At 36.3% G+C, this 20,099-nt stretch overlaps 1 protein-coding gene across 1 annotated transcript; it reads right to left on the reverse strand.

Annotated features, from left to right (window-relative positions):
* Nucleotides 1–519: 519 nt before the first annotated feature.
* Nucleotides 520–19,611, reverse strand: LOC107079415 (interleukin-5 receptor subunit alpha-like). The gene is made up of 11 exons (XM_015363533.2): nt 19,446–19,611; nt 13,457–13,540; nt 12,416–12,561; nt 8,577–8,721; nt 7,252–7,372; nt 6,993–7,174; nt 6,434–6,585; nt 5,977–6,115; nt 3,262–3,370; nt 2,639–2,720; nt 520–2,075 (listed from the first exon to the last, which is right to left on the reverse strand). Exons 2-11 carry the CDS (start codon nt 13,530–13,532, stop codon nt 2,004–2,006), a joined length of 1,224 nt encoding a protein of 407 aa, XP_015219019.2. The 5' UTR covers nt 13,533–13,540; nt 19,446–19,611; the 3' UTR covers nt 520–2,003.
* Between the last annotated feature and the right edge of the window lie 488 nt (nt 19,612–20,099).

Genomic DNA, 20,099 nt, shown 5'->3' on the forward strand with positions numbered 1-20,099 from the left:
TTACCAGCTTTATTCCATACTGAACTATTGTAAAAGACCAAAAAAAAAAACAAAACAACACCACAGTGCATTGACTACGAGGTTTTCATCCAGACATGCAGTAACAGATTATACTGCTCTGCCATTTCAGTTCAGAACTCATAATTCCCACTCTGATACCAGCAATAATTTTACTTACTGGACTACAATATGCTGCTTGAAAGCATCACCTGCATAGCGGTGCATTCTGTCACACTATCTGCCTTGCTGGTTCTCTGTGTGAACTGATTTTCTGGACTTAGTCTCACTCAGTCAGTTTCTTCATCACTCATAAACACATAAAGCTCACAAACACGCAAGCTAGGTAAACTTGAATTAATGAAGAGACAGAAATGTCACTCCTGTTTGGAACATACTGGTCTATGTTCATGAAATTGGCAACTCAATTTCACAAAGTCATAGCAAATACAATTTGTGTGTATGCCATCATTCTAATTCAGCAAATATGTGTTGAATCCTGAAGAAACCCAGTAAAGTGGATCATTTTTTAACATATGTTTTATTTTTTCTTTACTCTTATTTTTTCATTACAATTGATAAATGAATTACATGTGCCCTACTGACATTTTTCCATAGAACATTTACATTAAGATTTGTGTACTTTTACCAAAACCACAGAAAATGTGTAATTAAACCATGCTAAAACCATTTATCATAAGGGTTAACCCATCTCCTTTTGTTATAAAATTATGTGGTGTCACCTTTATCCGAAGCAACATGCATTTATACAGTTGGTCATTTCACTAGAGCAAAATCAGTGAAGGGTGATTTGAAATTGCAACATTTTAGCTGCATAATCTATTTAATCACTACTTCACTCTGTACTACACAATACTGTAGTACAAAATAGATGAACACTCTTTAATGATATAGTAGGGTTGCTGTGGAAGTAGCACCTATTGTGATGAAAATAACAAGTGGTGTGCAGTATAGTTTTATAAGCACAGCCCCTTAATAAGTATTTATGTATTCATTTTACAGTTTATGTTGAAGATTACACCCTTCAGAAAAAAATTATGCTGACTTAATGTGCGAAACAAGCTTTGGCAGTTAAAACAAAACAGTTCAAATATGTTCAAAAATTAAAAAAACTAAAATACAAAATAAACCTAAATAAACTTTCAATCAATGGTAAATTAGTTTCATATTCATATTTAGAGTGCACAAAAATAATTACCATATATTTTGAAACATGAAATATGTACAGTAATAGTACTATGAAACATTAGGTATATTTAAACATTTTACAAAAAGTAATGAAAGTTACTTTAAGTTATGTAGTTTTATTTGCATAATTCGGAATACAACATTTTCTCTCAATTGTACATCCCTAATATGAATAGTGCACAAAATATCTTCAAAATGTAATTATTTGGTCTTGGCTCTTCTTGATATTCATGATCTCAGTGGTAAATGCCATGTCTGATGAGCAGGAAGTTGTAGATATTTGTCAGTACAGTAGCAGCTGATGCCACATCAGATGACTCTAAAACCCATTCAGCTGGCTGGTGAGTGAAGGAGGGACAAATTTGGACATTGGGCTGAGCATTTTAGACCCAGGTCAAATTTGAGATCTTTTCAAGCAAGGTAGGCTTAGTGCTTCTCACATGAGTGGGTTTTGAGTCAAGCTCAGGTCATTGTCAATGTTCATTGCATGGGTGGCAGTGTGATGTGTTGTGATACTGTTGGCAACAGAACACTGTTGCTGTCAGTAGTGTTAAGTGGTCATTTAAGCTGTTCTTTGCTATTATGTATACAAAACTGCAATGCTGTGATTCTTCCTTGAGTCCATTTTTTTTCTGGAAAACAGCTCTGCCAACAGTCAGTTGGCTGGTGAGGAAATTAATTTGCATACGCTTAGTATTATGGGGAATGAAGGAAATGAAAGCAAAATTAAAATGAGGGAGAGATGCAGCATAAATGTCTCCTTCAAAGTCTGGGATCAGGGTGCTGAGTATAGGCTCTCACAGCCTATCATCTTCACTGCTGTCTTCGACAACTATAGTTATTTCCTCGATGTATTTTGGTGCATCAGTCTACAAGGCAAGCAGCATCAAAATATTGAAAATTATATTCAGAATTGTAAAATGTCCCTTCTACACCCTGAACACAACTAAATTGATAACTTGTAGTATAGAATTATAGTTCCTGTACAGTGCAGAAAATTATTAGCAACTTCAATATGAATGACATGAATGTTATCTCAAAATCCCATAATCAATCAGTTATAACATAATGTATTTGAAATGTTCTTTAATTATTGCATAATGTCTGGTCACGGTCTTCAGCTGATATTTCTTACTGTAAAGGTTTTTTTAGATTTGGTTCATTTAAAACAGTCAAGATGGTTTTGCTGTATGTATCTTAAGTATTTAGGAATTATTATACTAAATGTTTTATTTTTAGTCCCTTTTAGTAAGGGACTCAGATTTATTGGACCAAATTTATTTTAAATATTCTTATGTTTGAATAAAATTAGCATTTGAAACATGCCATGTAATTGGTAGTATACTCATTTCGTTTATTAAGTTATAATGTTTATAAGAAGAAGAGGTTTCAAACAGCAAGATAATAACAAATAATTAAAGACAGAAATTACCTTGAAAAATGTATCTTTTTCCAGCACATTTTTATTTTTTATTATAGGACTTGGAATTGGAGGGAATAGTTTTTCTAACACCCTGAAACAGACACAAATGTCAGTTAACACTGAAGACCAAGTCACATGTAACATAAATAAAACTAAATATAAACTTTTTTAAACCCTAAAACCTTTAATTAAAAATCAAATAATCTCATCATATAAAAACTGAAAACTTCAAGATACATTAATAGAATAATACAGTTAAAGCATAGGCAGTTGGACAGATGGTCTTTTTTTATCTTTTGTACTCATCAGTCTATTACTGTTTCACAGTGGAAAGCCATGAATAACAGATTAAAAATGAAGCCGAGAATAAACAGGAAGAACAAGAGTTCAAAAACAATCCACCACTCATATTTAACCAGAAGATAACTAGAAAAAAGAGGCCTGATGTTGTCTGTGGTAAAGTCTACCAAAGTTAACAGATTAACAGAAAGTAGGTTACACTTTGAGAAAGTACACTGTCACTGTTCCCACATATATATACAGAATATTTTCACATGAAATTGGTCTTACTATAATACATTAAATTATACAAAATGCTGGAGAGTAAATTTACTTTAATCCTTTCAACTTACCTTTGACATCTAAATATCAAGAGAACAGCAAGCAAAACAGATGGGATGCCCAAAACTATTAGGGCAATCACTAAGGAGTTTAATTTATTTCTCCCCTCAGGTTTCAAAACTGAAAAGAGGGAAAATATGTTAGGTTGCAGATTAAATACTGAATTTGTTGCAAAACAAATGCAATGTAAGTTTTGAAGACCACATGTGTTGGTTGACCATCGTGTTTGATGATGTCAATCGTTGTGTCTTTGATGGGCCCGGATGTGGCTGGTTAACCCCATTCGACTGACACACTCGGGGGGGCAGTGTGGGGCACCAGAATGACAGCTCCTGCAGCTGCTGCAAGAGCCGATGCCGAAACCTTCCTGCGTTCTCCGGCGCTGGCGACACGTTCCTCATCTGCTGGCTTCAAAGTTAGAGTATGCCCTGTTTGTTAATGTGCGCCAGCCTTTCACAAAGTCCTATCTTGAGCACGAGGCTCTAGTTCCTTGGCAGAGATTCCACACTGCTTCAAGTTCTCCTTGATACAACCCTTGAAGTGTTTTTTTGGGACGCCCTAGGTTTCTGCGGCCCTGCGCAAGCACTCCATAATGGATCTGGCGCGGCATGCGTGAGCTATTCATCCGGATGACATGGCCTGTCAATCTTAGCTGTGCTTTGACAATCATGGCCTCAGTGCTGACTAGGCCAGCCCTGTCCAGAACTTCTAGGTTCGTCACACTGTCCTGCCACTTAATGCTCATGATCAACCGCAGTGATCTCATGCGGAGGCGTTCAAGCTGCTTGAAGTGTTTCAGATATAGCATCCAGGTTTCACAGCCGTACAAAAGAGGACTGCCGCTTCGAACACCTTGATTTGAGTTAACAGCTTGCTCTTCCTATGCTTCATCACACGAGATCGCAGGCAACCAAGCAATTGGCCGGCTTTGCTGATTCGAGCCCAGAGTTACAGAAGTTCAATATCAACAAAAGAAAATCTTTCCCACCTTCAGGATCAATACTGTATTGCAATAACAACCAGTTGCAGGGAAGTTTGGTTTGGTGAGCTCATGCAATTAAAGTTATAGATTCAGATATATCAAATAAAGTCCATGTACTCCAGATAAATGATAAATACCTTAAGTTTCATTTTTTGCATAAATTAACATAATGCATTGATAAAGTCAATACAATGGGCTTCTTAAGAATAAACAGTGAATCAGGAAATGTGGAAGTATAGTTAAAGCCAAGAACAGGAAGTATTTCTTGAGACAAAGGGCTGTGGGTGTCTGGAACAAGCTGCCCAGTCATGATATTGAAGCTGATACCCTGGCTTCTTTTAAGAAACAACTGGAGGAGATCATCAGATTGATTAGCTACCAACTACCTACACTTAAATGGTCCAAATGACCTCCTCTCATTAGTAACTGTATTTAAATTGTTTTATCCCTGGTTACTTACAAAGAAATGTGTTCTATCTATTTTACAGTAAGATAGGTGTTAAACTTTCAAGCAGAACTGCAAAATGGGTCAATTTATTTCTGTTTTGGAAAGTGATTGTGGGACAATGTTGAACTGATGTACTCAGTCCTCTGAGTCAATATTTTATGCAAGACAATGAGTGGATGGCACATGTTGTTCTCTGTCTTTCTGTGTGCCCACTCTGTCCTGTCCCTAGTTTCCGGTGCTTTGCTGTCCTTCTGGTGTCTCTCTCTCTGGGACTTTATATTTCCGGGTCACTGAATCACCTTCGCTCAGCATTGACGTTTGGATGTCCTGAGACTGGCCTAGAATCCAGGTTGCTCCACGTTCGCTGCCTGAGGGCACTGGTTTCTATATGACTCCTGAACTGCTGAGCCTGGGCTAATCCCCCGTTCCGCCGCTACGTATAGGGTCTTTTTCCGCACTCCTGCCTCTCCACGGTTCATCCCTTCCAACATCCGTGACACTGAGCGACTTAGTTCTACAGTACTAATGAAAAATGTATAGACAATCAGCTTTCGGGAGCTATTTTGTTTTTAAAATAAGTATCACAGTGCCACATTAGTTATTATCATTGGTGGAACACGCTTTAGTTAGAGAAAAAAATATCAGTGATATGTATTGAAAGTAGTGATTTGGCTATGATCTAGATAAATAAGACGTATCCATGAATATACTTTCTGGCTTCTTTGGTGACCCAAACAATCACCAGAAATTAGACTTTTGCAGTGTAAAACTCCTTCTCCAAGTCTTTTATGTATGAGCTCTGCGTTAATTGCACACAATGGGAAAAAGCTGGGCTTCATGAAAAAGTCTAAATGGGAGAAAGAAGTGAACACCTCCTGACCAGGTGAACACATTTGACTCAATTTAGAAATCATAGCTGTAATTTTACCAATGATGTAAAAACTACTGATAACAATGATGGGTATTTTCCTAGTGGAACTTACAGTAAAATACACTCAGGAAAAGTCACTAGTAGGAGAATACATAAAACTGCACCACTTCTAACACAAAAATAGTTATTTCAAAATGTTAGGTTCCTGATTTGGATTTATGGAAATGAAATTAAGATGCTTGATAAATGTCCTCAGAATAGCATAAACATTGGTCCAAGCATAAACAAACACTGTTACCCTGTAAAAATAAAAATGACAAATACTGTAAATGTGAATATGTACAATATTCTGAGTCCTCTAAATATAAATCCCCGAGTGTCAAATAATAAATGAAAAGGTAGCAACGATTCAAATAAACACTCACCTACAATTGTACTCCAGTCACTCCAAATATTGTTTGTGTAACAAATATCTGATTTTTTTCCTCTTAATTTCAATAAATACGTCCTCATGGCATCAATTATTGACAGATTATAACTGGTTCGTTCATGTATTGTTTGTATCTAAAACAGAAAGTTTGCTTTGATTAATAGTTATTATGCCACTTTAAAGAACATTGTAAGGCAGGATTTTTCCATTTCAAACCTAGGGATCCAGAATCCAGCATGGTTTCTATGTCTCTTTATAATGTAAATAGCCTCCATTGTTGGAGTTTATCTCCACTGAGTGGAGAATTATGGCTTTCTTTGCCTGTCATATTACAGTAATCTGAACTTCAGAACCCATTACCAAAGCACATTTTACCATCCTATCCATCATCAGACTGAATAAGAATTATTCCCAACTTCTTGATTTCTTACTTCCCACAATATTTATGTTACCTGAACATTTTTGCTGTCGTTTAACTTTAATTCATACTGAAAGCACGCCGAGTTATTATTTGTGATGGACAGTACACGTGGCTGATTCCATTTAATTTTCAAGCTTCCTGATTCTATAGATGCTTTGATATTTTGAGGTGGATCCATCTTTTCTGAAAAACATAAACAGACAAGTAACAGACAAGTAGAAAGAAAGAGAACTCTGAACCAAAAAGAAATTACAGAATAGATGCTTATTCTGAACCATATATCTGTAATAATCATCAGCATGCTGATCATAAAGGCAGGACAGTCTATTAAGTCTACGTCTTGGCCTAAATGAAACACTGCTCCTTCCACATTTGGTTAACTTGTGTTTTCTACCAAGTCCAAATGGTTAGATTTAATCTCACACATCTGATTGAGGACTGTTCTTAAACTCACTAATTAGCACAGGGTTCATATCAATTTCAAATTAGTGCAGTTGGAACACAACCCTGCAGATACAGGGATCCTGAAGATCCAGGATTAAGTTTCACTGCCCTAGAAGGAGTTTTAACATGTGTACAAGTTTCCTTACCAATATCTCTGGGGAAAAATCTGAAAATATAAATTTTGTAAAAATCAGTGCCTGATGCATTGATGCGCAAATAAATTCTGGGGTTTGCAGAACTTATTCTGCTGTGGCATCCGACGACTTTCTCTTCTTTGTTGGTAAAGGTGTCACATGTTCTGTTTTCAAATTTTTCATCTGACTTGTAGCTGTGGAAAAAATAATACTGATTCATACGGCAATCGATAGCTTACACCTTGCTAGGAAACAGCAAAAGTTCACTTACAGTAATGTCACTGAGTACTGAGCATGTGTCAGCATTTCATCTTCTTCCTTCCAAGTACACTTAAAGTGATCAAAGTTGTAAACACTGCAGGAAATATTCTTGACCAGAACCTTAAAGTTCCCTTTGAAAGCAACATAGAAGATATGTTAAATAAGCCAAACCTCAGTACAATAAAGAAGTTCTTGTGCTTTCAGGTGGTTTGCAAAAAAAATACATTTCAGATAACAGTGAAGTGGAATGGGGTTTACTTTCCTTGAAATGGATGTAGCTGGTATTTCATTTTGATGTGGAGTATAAGGAAAAGTACAGTACAGAGCCAGACACACCAGACGAGATGAAACCACCAGAACATTAGGGGTAAATAGATATTGAAAGTAAGGAAAATGATGTGAGTAGTACACAGGCAAATCCATTTGAGTCACAGTCAAGGGCTTATCCCGGGTTCGAAGTGTGTAGCAATCAGGGAGCCTATGACTAAGTAGGGGCAGCAGATATTCAGAGATTATCCCCCAGTGCTGCTGGTCCAGACTTATACTGTACGACTGGGTAGACTGGAGAAACTGGGGTAAAGTACCTCACTCAAGGTACAACAGCAGTGTTTGTATCAGGGACCCACCTTGCATGAATCCTCTGTGCTACGTTGCCCCCATGTGTAAAGCAAAATTTTAAAAAAAGAAAAAAGAAAAAATGACAACTATAGTAAAAAAGAGTACAGATTCACTGTATGTGAAGAAATACCATAGATAGTGTATGAGTTGTTGCACCTCATTCCTGGTTTCCATAATTCACATGAACAAGGCAATACAGAGTGTGGTGGAACATGTAAAGAGTTCCAAATTGTTTCACAGGATATTTTGAATTTGCTCAGGATGCATTGCTTCTACAAGCATGTAAATGAAATCACATTTTAAATAACTGATGGAAGACCTTTGTTCACACACTAATTTATACCGAAACGTGTTTTACAAGATCAGGTACTTTTTATTGTTTTGTGTTTCATTAACAAATTAAATTAGATGTAATGAATATAGATACTGTAACACAACAGGGGCTCAGGCAGGCATCTTTGCCACATTAGGTCTGCCCCCACCGTCAGGGGCTCGAACCCAGGACTCCCATGTCACTCTGCAGCGACCCAGCCCCGTGAGCCAAAGAGAGGTCTCTCTACAACAAGTAGCTGTAGTCCTGCTATCACAGGGAAGGGCGGTGACATCACCTGCTCTGGTACGCCGGCTCTTACACAGTGCCTGTCGGCCGTAAGTGTTACAATACTTATCAAATATAGAAAGTTATCAACACAATAAAAGAATGCAAAGATGTCCTACCTTTTGATAGAGTAAAGTTCGCAACAGTCCAGTCACTTGCAGTGAATTCACCTGTTGCAGATTGTAACACAGTTTTAACTCTTGCCTGAATTCCTTTGTGAAACTCCAAGAATGTTCTGTGATGTGTTTTTTCTGTTTCTATTTCCTAACAAGAATAACATCAAAGTTCCTTTTAATTTTTAAAGTACAGTACATTTAAAACAATTAAGCTGTTCGCAAATACAGCATTGGGTGTAATTTATGCTAATAAAAAGTGCATAATTACATTTCATTGAAAATGTCTATTCAAATTCCTCACTTAAAATAATATATAAAATAACCAATATGAAATGCTTTGGAAAAATCACATCCATTATAGGAATATTGTAGAACTAAAGTCTTGGGGCACCAGGTACTCCACAAGCAGCGCCAAAGATTGACGTTGATAAAACAGATAGGTGTCTGATCTACAAAACGATTTAATTGTGTCATTGTCTTCATTTACCGTACAGGTGGAAAGATATGCACTAATAAAAAAAGCTCTCACTTTAAAAACAGATTTTGTCTGCATTTTCCAGGATATGTATACTCTGCTTACCAAGATCCAAAAATGTTTACAATTGTTGAAAAATACTTTTTAAATTATAATCATAATCTAGTGAAAACCAATAAAGCTTTCTTGTAGCATGGTTTAATTAATCAGAATCTTAATAGCATAACAAAGAACAATGTCCTATTCTAATTGAAAATAAAAATGAGGGTCACATTTAATTAATAACTCTAAAGTGGGTATTTTGTAACTCCTCCTGTAGTATAGATTACACTTACTGTATAAGGAGTCTCTTGTAATGTGTTATGAGGTTTTAGCACTTATGAAAAGGGAGTTTTGACTATTTCTCCAAGCAGAATTTCTCTAGAGCCTTCAGACTCTTTGGTTTCAGGTTGTGAATGTCCTTTTTGAGTTTTGAGTTTGGATTAAGTGATCCAATTGAACATGAGGATGGAGATTGAGACGGGCCGTTAAGAACATTTATTTTGTGTGGACATTTAAGAACTTTTATATTTGTTAATTTGGATGCATTTGGATCAAGGTCAAACTGAAATGTCCATTTTTGGTCAAAACCTGAGCTTCCTGGTAGAGGGAACCAAGTGCCTAGTCAAAATGCCCTGGTATGTGTTGGAGTTTAGGATCGTACATATCTTATCAAAGGCTCCAGGACTCAGAGATGCAAAACAACATAATTTACTCTGGCACCATATTTCACAGTGGGAATATGAGCTTTGCTTTTTTACACTGAACAAAATGCTGCAATGTTCACTTCAACTAACCATAAGATATGATAACCAAATAGTGCAAAGGAAATGTTATAAATGTTTTATTTAACAAGTGTTAAAATGTGTGTAATTTTTATTCTCTGGCACAAGACAAACAGATATTCATAAACAATAACTTATAACAATAATAATTCTTATGAAACCATACAGTGACTAGGGAGCTCTTGAAGGTCTCCGTCAGTGGGAATTGTTTCTGATATAAGAAATTTCTCTGTGTTTTGCTGTAACATGGTGAATAGAGGTCAAATGATATTTGAAACAACCTATCATCACTGAACTGGAGTTTATCTCAGTGTTCCAGAGACTATCCTCATCACTGAGTGCAGCTGTGCATCGATGATTTTGTGTAGTATTCACTATAATTTTGTTTGTCAGTTTGTGCCAGCAAATTAGTGGGTGATATAAGTCATGGTCTCCGCAGCAAATTTTGCATGTCCATGTGGTGGACATGTCTCTTCTGTAGATGTTGAAAAGTATCTGTGCCAGGATGCCCCCCTGAGGGAATTTGTTGTTGAGTGTCGAATCTGATATTACTGACTTTATCATGTAGATAAACCATCAGTTTTGTGATCCTCAGATTCATCCACAGCAGCAGCCTCAGATGTCTAGCACAGGACAACTGCAGGGACAGTCTAATTATCAGCCCATGTTTTCATGCAGTATCATTGGCTGAAAAAAAAGATCTAGGAATCAGGCTCCAGTTTTAATGCTTAGGTAGAATCAACCTTAAGTGTTTGTAATCAGAGGGGGAACGTGGCCACAGCAGCTGTGTTGGGGAAGGAATGAGTTTCTAATAGTGCTGATTTTTAAAAGAATTAGTATCCTGTATAGATCAGAGCAGTAACTCCCAGTGTCATTTGCTGGCTTTTTTGGTTTTGCAATGCTATTGCCGTTGACCTTCACCAGATTGGCAGAACGTGATCATTTTGCTTAACAGTGAAGAACAGAAGCAGCAAATATATGGCCAGTAGGCCAAGGTGATACAGAAATTCCAGTAGGATATCATTTTTGGGATCCACATCCCAAAAAGTAAAGTGATATAACAAAAGGGATAACTCAGGTTTACTTGTTATGCATCTCCGGGCACTGTTATGGACCTCTTCTAATTAATTAATCAAGAAAACATTTTGAGTCTGCTGGCTTTGATGCTCCAAGTTATCTCAAGAGGTTCCAGGTCCAAAGGTCTGAGTATGTGAAGTCCATAGATTCAATGCAGTTCAGTCAACTTTGTCATCTATAACATATATACCTTTGTCCTAAAAATCAAGTACACTTTAACTGCCACTTAATCTGCCACTTAATTTAGAGAAATATTTGTCTTTGCCTTGGCAATACACAGTGCCACAAAACAGTTTTACTGGTTTGTTGTTGGTGGGATGTTTTGGATTGTTATTCCACCTCAGGCAAGTCTATCTCATGGAAATTCCAACATTTAGGTTTTTATACAGATGATAAACGTCTATTCCTGTTTTTCTCCACAGTACAGTCTTTCCATCACATTGATAGGTGTTTTATTTGGGCTCATCTGTACAAAAATGCTTGTACCAGAACTCCTGTGGCTCATCGCCATATTTATTTGCAAATTCAAATCAAGCTCTTCTATTTTTTCTCTTGGTTTTCTGCTAATTCATTGTTACACTTTTGGATGCCCTGTTTTCAGCCTGTTCCTGACTCCTCCTGTTGTTTCCTTTTTCTTAAGACCATTTCAGATTTTTTACTTTGCAATGCCAAGAGTCTTATCAGTTTCACTAATGGTCATTTTCTTTCCTCTCGTTTTCATTGCCTTCGTTTCTGTTCTAGTGAGTTCTCTGGTCTTCATGTTGACTAATTCAAGTGAAAGACTTCAGAAGCAGTTTCGAAAGACCTCAGATCACCATGCCTAGATCTTCCCAACACTTTTATGTGTGTGAAATGTTTGCAATGTGTAACACCTGGGCAATTAGAAAAATCTGTAAACCTGTTTGTCCCAATACTCATGCTCATCTAAAATGTGGGGGTTTGAACAAAAACAGTGCTGCTGTACCTGTATAACAGCAACAGCCATTGTTATTTATGCATAAAAATACCCATACTTTAGGTAAAAGGGGTTATTCTCTGTTTTTGTCTCACATTCATCTTGTGATTTGAAACCCACATTTCCTGAGCGTACAGCTATAATTTAAAATATTGTCCCAGCACTTTTTGGAGGGCGGTGTATTTTAGCAAAATGTATGCTTTCCTTTGTACTGTATATACTATAACATTCAGTTGACAGACCTGTGTTTAAGGGCCAAGTATTTAGCATACTTGGGCCTGGGAGTGGTGTTTGTAATGTGTGAGATTTCACAGTTATCACACTAAGTCCGAGAGAAAGAGATATTTTCACTAGTTTTGTGAGCTTTTGTATAACATCTACATAAGAAAAACAGAAGAAACAAATGCAAACCTCTTATGTACAGTAAGATGAATAAAGTGTAAGAAATTAAATATTTGTATAAACATCTTTACAAGAATGCTCATTTGATTACCTAATGCATGATACTTACTTTGAAGTTCTCTGTGTTAAGATACCGATATTGTAACTTGTATGTTACATTACAATCCATATCTTTTTCTTTAAATTCACTCCACGAGAAAAAGGTCTTTCCATGTTTTTCATAAATGGTGAAGTTTGTGGGTGGGAGACATTTGACTGTAAATAAAAACAAATGTGTAACAAAATGTAACTCTACATGTTACATAAGGCATTGCATGAAATAGACTGACATTCAAAAAACAGTTTCAAGTCAAAGAACACTTCCTAGAATACAGATACATTCTTAGTTTTAAGACAATAGGCAAGAGAACTGGTTGCTATCTAACTTTTCTGCAGGTCATACAGGTAAGTAGTATTAAGACCATAAGTGCATTTGCAAATGAGAGGAGGTCTTTCTGCCAATCTAACTCATTTGATTTTTTAGTATCTAAGTGACCTGAGGATTTCATGCAACCATTTGTTGACAGAAGAAATGCTAACAACATGGATGAGGAAAATTGTAGGCTCCCACACCCTTTCGGTTTGCTAACCATATCTGAATTTAGAAAAAAAAGTGTAAATTAAAGAGGGCTGCAATTTGTGAATTTATCTTTTTATGAGGAATGTAATTAAAAGTCCTCAGAAACTCCAAATATACCATTTAATGTGGTCTGTTTATATCCACTATTGTTCTTGTTCTTAACTAGTTAGCGAGACATAAACGTTCTAAATCCACCATGAATGCAAATGATCCCCTAATTTACTTCTAGATATCGTTTGCATAACCTGATGTTTTACTTATTCTTCAATAACTGCTTGGTTGAGTCACACTTTTTGCACACATACAGTATATTGTACATGTCTGGCACTCAAGGTAATATTTGGATTTGGATTGAGAACTAGTTAATGGATAGAAAACAGAGAATACAGATAGGGGTGAATGCTAAAACTGGGATGATGTAATTATTTACTGGTGTTCCAGAATAATCCGTATTAGGATTGCTCTTCTTAAATTACATTAATGGTTTAAGATTCAGGTACAGTTAACAATACAACAAACAATTATACTTACCACTCTCACTATTGTCAAGGCTGGCATGACTCCATGCTACCAGTTCCATGACTATTAAAACAAGTGAGTAACACATGTTTTGCTCTGTAAAGACATGTTGAAATAATGCATTCAGAGGAGATTATCAAAGTTTTTTGGTATTTTAAATTAAAGCCTGTAGAATTCTTATCAATGAATTACACTTAAGCACAATTTTGCACTGGAATAAAAGGCTATAAATGTGTCTCTAGTAAGTAAGGAACTAGAGAGGTGAGGAAAGAATACATAAATGCTGAATAGACAGAGGTGTATTCTACAATATTTCTAAGACAATTAAGAAGTCTAATTTTACTTACAATGCCCTGTACCTTCAATAATGGAAAGAGTGATGAGGTTTCAGCATTTGAAATGTGTGGCCATGTTTCTACAGTATAAAAACTTACAACATAAAATGGTTTAGTGGCTATCCACTGTACATTTTGTACAATTCTACAAACACTCTGAAACAGCACCATTTTGTAACATTAATCTTATGTTTTCACAAATCATCATTCAAATGTGACCCAAAGGAACAAGGAAGGAAATCCATACTTATCAGATATATGTAATAACGAAGATAGTGTTTTAAAAATTCAAATTATGTGTGTTTTAAAAACGTCTTATCATGAGTGCAGAAAAACTTTACTATTATTGTCATTAGGTTAGTCAAGTTTCTATGCAATTTCCTGTAAAGCTGCAAGTTGTACATTCTTGAGACATTGATAAGGCAACAACTCTAAAAGAACTTCAGATCTTAGCAAAACAAAGTAAAATATACACGATCAGCCACTGTGCAGAACACATTAATACAGCTCTTACTGAGTCACATGTTTATGGAGTATGTGCCATGTTTAGCAATTACTTTTATAATGGTCATTAAAGCATTCAGCCAAAAACTACAGCACTTAACCAACTGTACAAAACCTTATTGCAACGAACATAAATAATATACACGAGAAGAATGCCACAAGAACTTTGTGTTAAATAATGAAAAATGCAAAAGTATATAATTGATCCATTCAGTTTCTGTCTGACCACTTATTCCACTCCCACAGGGTCCCAGGGGAACTGGAGCCTGTCCCAGCAAGCAACGGGCTTAACGCTCGGTACATCCTGGATGGGACACCAGTCAGTGCAGGGCCAATAGTATTAGAACACCCACATGTATTTAGTCAGTGGTTCAAATTCTAATAATGAGGAAACAGGAGAAAACAAAGGGATAGTGTACATACTACTTTGGGGTTAACTTGCCTCACTGAAAAAGATTGGCCATCATACAGCGTTGTTACTGTCACGGCCACCAGCCAGCGGAGATCATCTCACAAAAGAGCTAACCAGTACAAGCAGGGGGTTAATAATAACAAGCCATCTTTCCATGTCTCCCTCCCGAAACCCTACCCAAATGTTGCCCACCACCCCTGCGTCTCATTCAGGGGTGCCCGGTGTATACAGTCCACAAGATCCTCGTCTCCAGATGGCACCATGGTACCCTTCAGTATCCAGCCGAATGGGAGGGGTATGGCCCCGAAGAGAGATCTTGGGTTCCGGAGAAGGATATTTTGGACCCTATGCCCATCAGTGATTTTCACAGGGACTATCCCGATCGGCCGTCTCAGGCGTCGGGAGCCGCCCGTGAGCGTGTGTGTGTGTGTGGGGGGGGGGTACTGTCACAACCACCAGCCAGCAGAGATAATCTCACAAAAGAACTAACCAGTACCAGCAGCGGGTTAATAATAACACTTATTTAAACCATCCTAACCCGCTTCCCGCTGCTCTGTATTGAGTCTACTAATTGAGAGCTCTAGCTGGCATTTTCTGTACCTCGTATTATTTTGGATTCTGGACTTCCCTTTAGTCTTTCAACTTTGGACCTCGGCTCTCGTCTCAGATTGTTTGCTACCAGTGTACTTCCCGGATTTCGACCTACCTTACTCCTTTTGACCATGACCTTGCCTCTTGCTTCGGATTGTTTGCTTCAATCGTACTTCATGGATTCTGAATCCCCTTTTTCTTTTGGACCATGAAGTCGCCTTACTTATTGGATTGTTCGCCTGCCTTGTCATCTACCTACTCCAGTGTCTGCATAGGATCTGTATACCTTTTCATTGAGGATTCCTGACACCTGGTGATTAATGCAGTCTAAGCACTAAAGTTAAGCTCTAACACCAGTCTTACTACAAAAAAGCAGTCACATAAAGATGTTTCCCAACACCTCATACCAGGAAATTCTGAAACTTCTTCTATTTTCCTTGTAAATGCTTTTAGAGAAGTCTGCAATGAAACATATCTTAGATTTCACAGCATTTCCCTCTCTTCTCTGGGTTACAGGGAAGATGACACGCACAACTGGACAACTCATTCTTTCTTTTAAAAGACAGATAAAATACATTGTCAGTAGAACGTGTTCATTGTCTTAGCATATTCAGGTAATCAACTCAAGAGATACTGGAATGATTCTTGATGGGCTTTCATTTTGTTGATGTTACTGACAAATGCAATGCCATCAATTTTTTTTTACTTAGATTATGTCTGTTCTGTTTTGCGTGAACATATTCACCAATAAAATACAGAATAACTGTGTCTGTATAAGGGCAAAAATAAAGCTGTATATGAGATTTATTTGAAGAATCAAGCAAAAATAATTTTGTGTAACAAGAGGAAGTGATTGCTCAAACTTCATTTCATTTCAAACTTTATTAATTGAATATATCCACTTATAATGACTAAAAGCATCAAGAACTGCAATATGTCATATAAACAGAAGTATAATCACTTAATACATTTTTCTGCTACTGTTTCTTTTATCTTGAGTTGTTAAAGTTCCATTTTGTTAAAACACCGTGAAAGTACATAAGAGTATAAGAGTTACAAATGAGAGGAGGCCTTTCAGCTTGTCTAGCCTATTTGGTACTTAGTAGCTAATGCTAGGAATTCAACTAGCCTTTTCTCAAAAGAAGCCAGGATATTGGCATTAGAGCTATGTGGTTTTTCCATAATCCCAGAATCATTTGTTTGATTAATTTACTCTTCTTATTATTTTTAAATGCACTTCCATGTAGTTTCCATGTGTGTCTTTTCACTAATGTTTCATTGTAACTTTGTCAGTGTCTTTGAGGATTGTGAATACTTGGATAAGATCTCCTAGTTCTCTTTGTAGTCTTCTCTGTTTAATGCTATAAAGGTCCAGTACTTCCATTAAGCATGGGAAAATATCGAGTAGCTCTATTCTGGACTGATTCCAATACAACTTTTAAGATGATGCTGTCATATTCAAATCCCAGATAAGGATTGTTTATATAAATTTGTTTATGCTGGACCTAGATACAAATAACTCAGTTTTCCTTAGTAGCAGTTCCTTGCTGTACTAAACATTTCTTTAACATGGTTACAGCCTACCCATTCAGGGAAGGTTGTTTCGTGAGTCTTGATGGTCTTCAGACCGTAACTAAATCGAAATCCCATCAGTATGAAGTTACAAAGAATAATAGCTTGGCCCTTTTTAAATAAGCAAAAAAGAGACAAACAGTGTGGTTCACTGAAATAAAACATGCGAAAAAAACAACATATATTAAATGAATAACTGACTAAGGAAAATAATTAAAATAGGGAAAGCCTCTACACTCCGAATGCTCCTTTCTGGTCTTAATAACAAATTACTCCACACTCCAGTTATGCTGTGGATTCTTAGTGACTCTGTATAATTATTATTTCATCGGTAATGTTTATTATTTTTTCTTAAACAAAACAGATTCCTGTGATACATACAAGTACATCATTACACAATGATAAAAGGTTTATCTTTATCTTTTATCTGTATACTGTAAGGTTTCATCCATTTTTTCATTGAAACAAGGAATATACAGTACAAAGAAGTAATATCCAAGTTTTGTTTTTTGTTGTTGTGCATGATCTACAGTATATTAATAATGGACATCCATGATTTCAATATGTTTCACAGCTGCCATTCATCAACTGCTTTTTATAGTGCTGAAAATACATGATTATTTAAACCACCATACCTTAAATATGCTATTTTGAAAAACAACTATCGCACTTTAATTTAAATCTCAGATTTGAACTTAAATATAGCATATCCATTGAAAACCCCTTCTCTTTTCATTTTTCTTGCTTGATTTTCTCCTTTTCTTTTGTTTCTCTGTCCTTCATCCATTGCTATTGATTCTTTTATCGCGGAAAGAATTGTTTTTTCACCCCTGTTGAAGTCTTGTCTGTGCATATTATTTTGAAACACTATAGTGTGCCTGTGAGATATCATCGGGTTATTGAGATGTTTCTGTTTTCTTTGAAACCAGCAGTGAAACTTGAACAGATGGACACAAGTGGAACTCCTGCTTAGAGTGTTGAAAATTAAGAATAGGAGGAGGCAGTTTTTTTACACAAGGGAATGTGGGAGTATGAGTCAACCTGCCCAACCATTTTACTAAAGCTGATTCCCCTGAGATCCTCAAATTAATTTGCTAGGAAGCACATGAGCTAGATGGGCCAAGTGGCCACCACTTCTTTATAACCTTTCTTATGTTCTTATGTTGTGCGGATGTTTGTGTCTGTGTGTGCCCTGGACTGGTGTCCCATACAGGGTGTATCCTGCCTTGCACCCCATGCTTGCCAGGTTAGACCTTCTGACCCTGTACTGGATAAAGCAGTTTCGAAAATGGATGGATGGATGTTCTTATGTTGAATACCAGCACAAGTTGGTGCTAAAAATGGCTTCAAAGCAATTGCATTGGAGTAGCCATAACCAGAAGCTAAAAAGCCTACACTTCACCTGCACACTTTTATCAATCCCCCAAAGCGATGACCATTTCACTGTTTCGACTGTGCTTTTTAAAACAACTTGCGCTCATATTCTTATGTTGTTCTTTTCATCAATCGTTTTTAAAATGTACACATAATGTACTCACAAATGTTGGCATAAATTATAGAAAATGATAGCACACTTGTATTGTACACAGAAACAAAAATGTTTTAGTAATTGCCCAAGAAGCAATACTGTAAAAATATGAATGGATTCATAATCCCACCAGAATTAAATTCACTGAATTCCTAGCAGACCTACATATCTACAGTATATAGTTAAGGTCATCAAAAAAAAGTGGAATTTATGTGGAGGAGCCACTGATCTTATCCTCTTACAGTACCTGTATACTATATCACTCCATTGTAATTTTACCTGTTTGTGTATTGGGAGGTAACTTATAAAAATCAACAGTTTAAAAGTAATCTGCCAGACACATACAGTAGCTTTATTGCGTTATACCTAACTTCTCAACGGAGTTTCACCTGAATCTTTTTTTTCTCTACTTGTAAAACCCATATAATGGATATATACTTGCATAGTGCTAAAGAATAATTTTCAGCCTCCAGCCTCCAGTAATTGTCTACCAAACAAATCAATTCTCAGAAGCGCGCGAAGACAGGAGTTGTTTTCTTTCTGTAACCATTATTGCCAGACTTCAACCATGTAAAGCCCCGTTAATCATAGTTTCGAGAAGTGAAATGACAATGAGTAGGTTGTGTTTTAAATCAGATTACCGTTATGAATTACAGTGACAAAAACGGTTTTCCGTCACTTCAATAGCAGGTTATTCTTTGAAACTTTAAAAAGGAGTATTCATTCTTCCTGCATATGATAATACATAGATACATGTTAATTTATACTGGACTCGACAAATTAAATCTTGTGTCGTATTGATTTACTATGACAAATCTAATTCTTTAATAGCTTTTCGTATGTGTCGTACATGTAAGTTGCATGTGATTTTTCAATAAATTATATAAAAGTTATATATGGTTATAATGTACCATGTTTATATGGTGATAAGTACAGATCATGGTATTTAACTTCCTCGCTTAACAACAACGACAACAACAACAACAATAATAATAATAATAATAATAATAATAATAATAATAATAATAATAATAATAATAATAATAAAATTGAACTTACGATCCTGGGTGAATGTTTTCTGTTTCAATTTCGTTGCTAGTTGGTAGGGTCGGACATAATTGTAACGCAGACTGCAAGAAGACTTCAAAATTAAATCTGAAGTTTCCTTGGTGGTTCAGAACTACATTAACTTGGAAAGCACCGCAAGCGGAAACAGCATGCTTATAATGCAATGTCCCTCCCCCTCCCTCCTCCGTCTATTCAAGCGTAATTTATTGTTACTGTAGAGGGGGTTGTGGCATTTAAACAGTGATGATGGATACTTGATGATTACGTTTACTTTCACTTACTTCTCTGTCTCTGTGGATTGTTACATGTGTATGAATTTGTCCTGCTCGCTGTCTAATGGAGCTGCCGCTTCAAAATAATATCATTTAGTTTCTTTAATTTTAGGATTGTTTAGGGTAATTTATAGGATAACTAATGTACTCATTTATTTTTACGGGAATAAATCGATATAATCACTGTTTTTACTGGAATACATGAAGGTTTTACGAGTTACTACCCCATGGAAATAAATACCTCTTTTTTCTCTTTCCAGCTTGGATTTCCCCTCATTGTGATCTGAGTCCGGTCCTTATACTGGACAGAGGAATTTATACTTCAGGGACATTGTAATATAATCGCTTTCATAGACTACAAAGAAGTTTTTCT

The sequence above is a fragment of the Lepisosteus oculatus genome, chromosome 15 (genome assembly GCF_040954835.1).
Source record: "Lepisosteus oculatus isolate fLepOcu1 chromosome 15, fLepOcu1.hap2, whole genome shotgun sequence".
NCBI classification, from domain to species: Eukaryota; Metazoa; Chordata; class Actinopteri; order Semionotiformes; family Lepisosteidae; genus Lepisosteus; species Lepisosteus oculatus.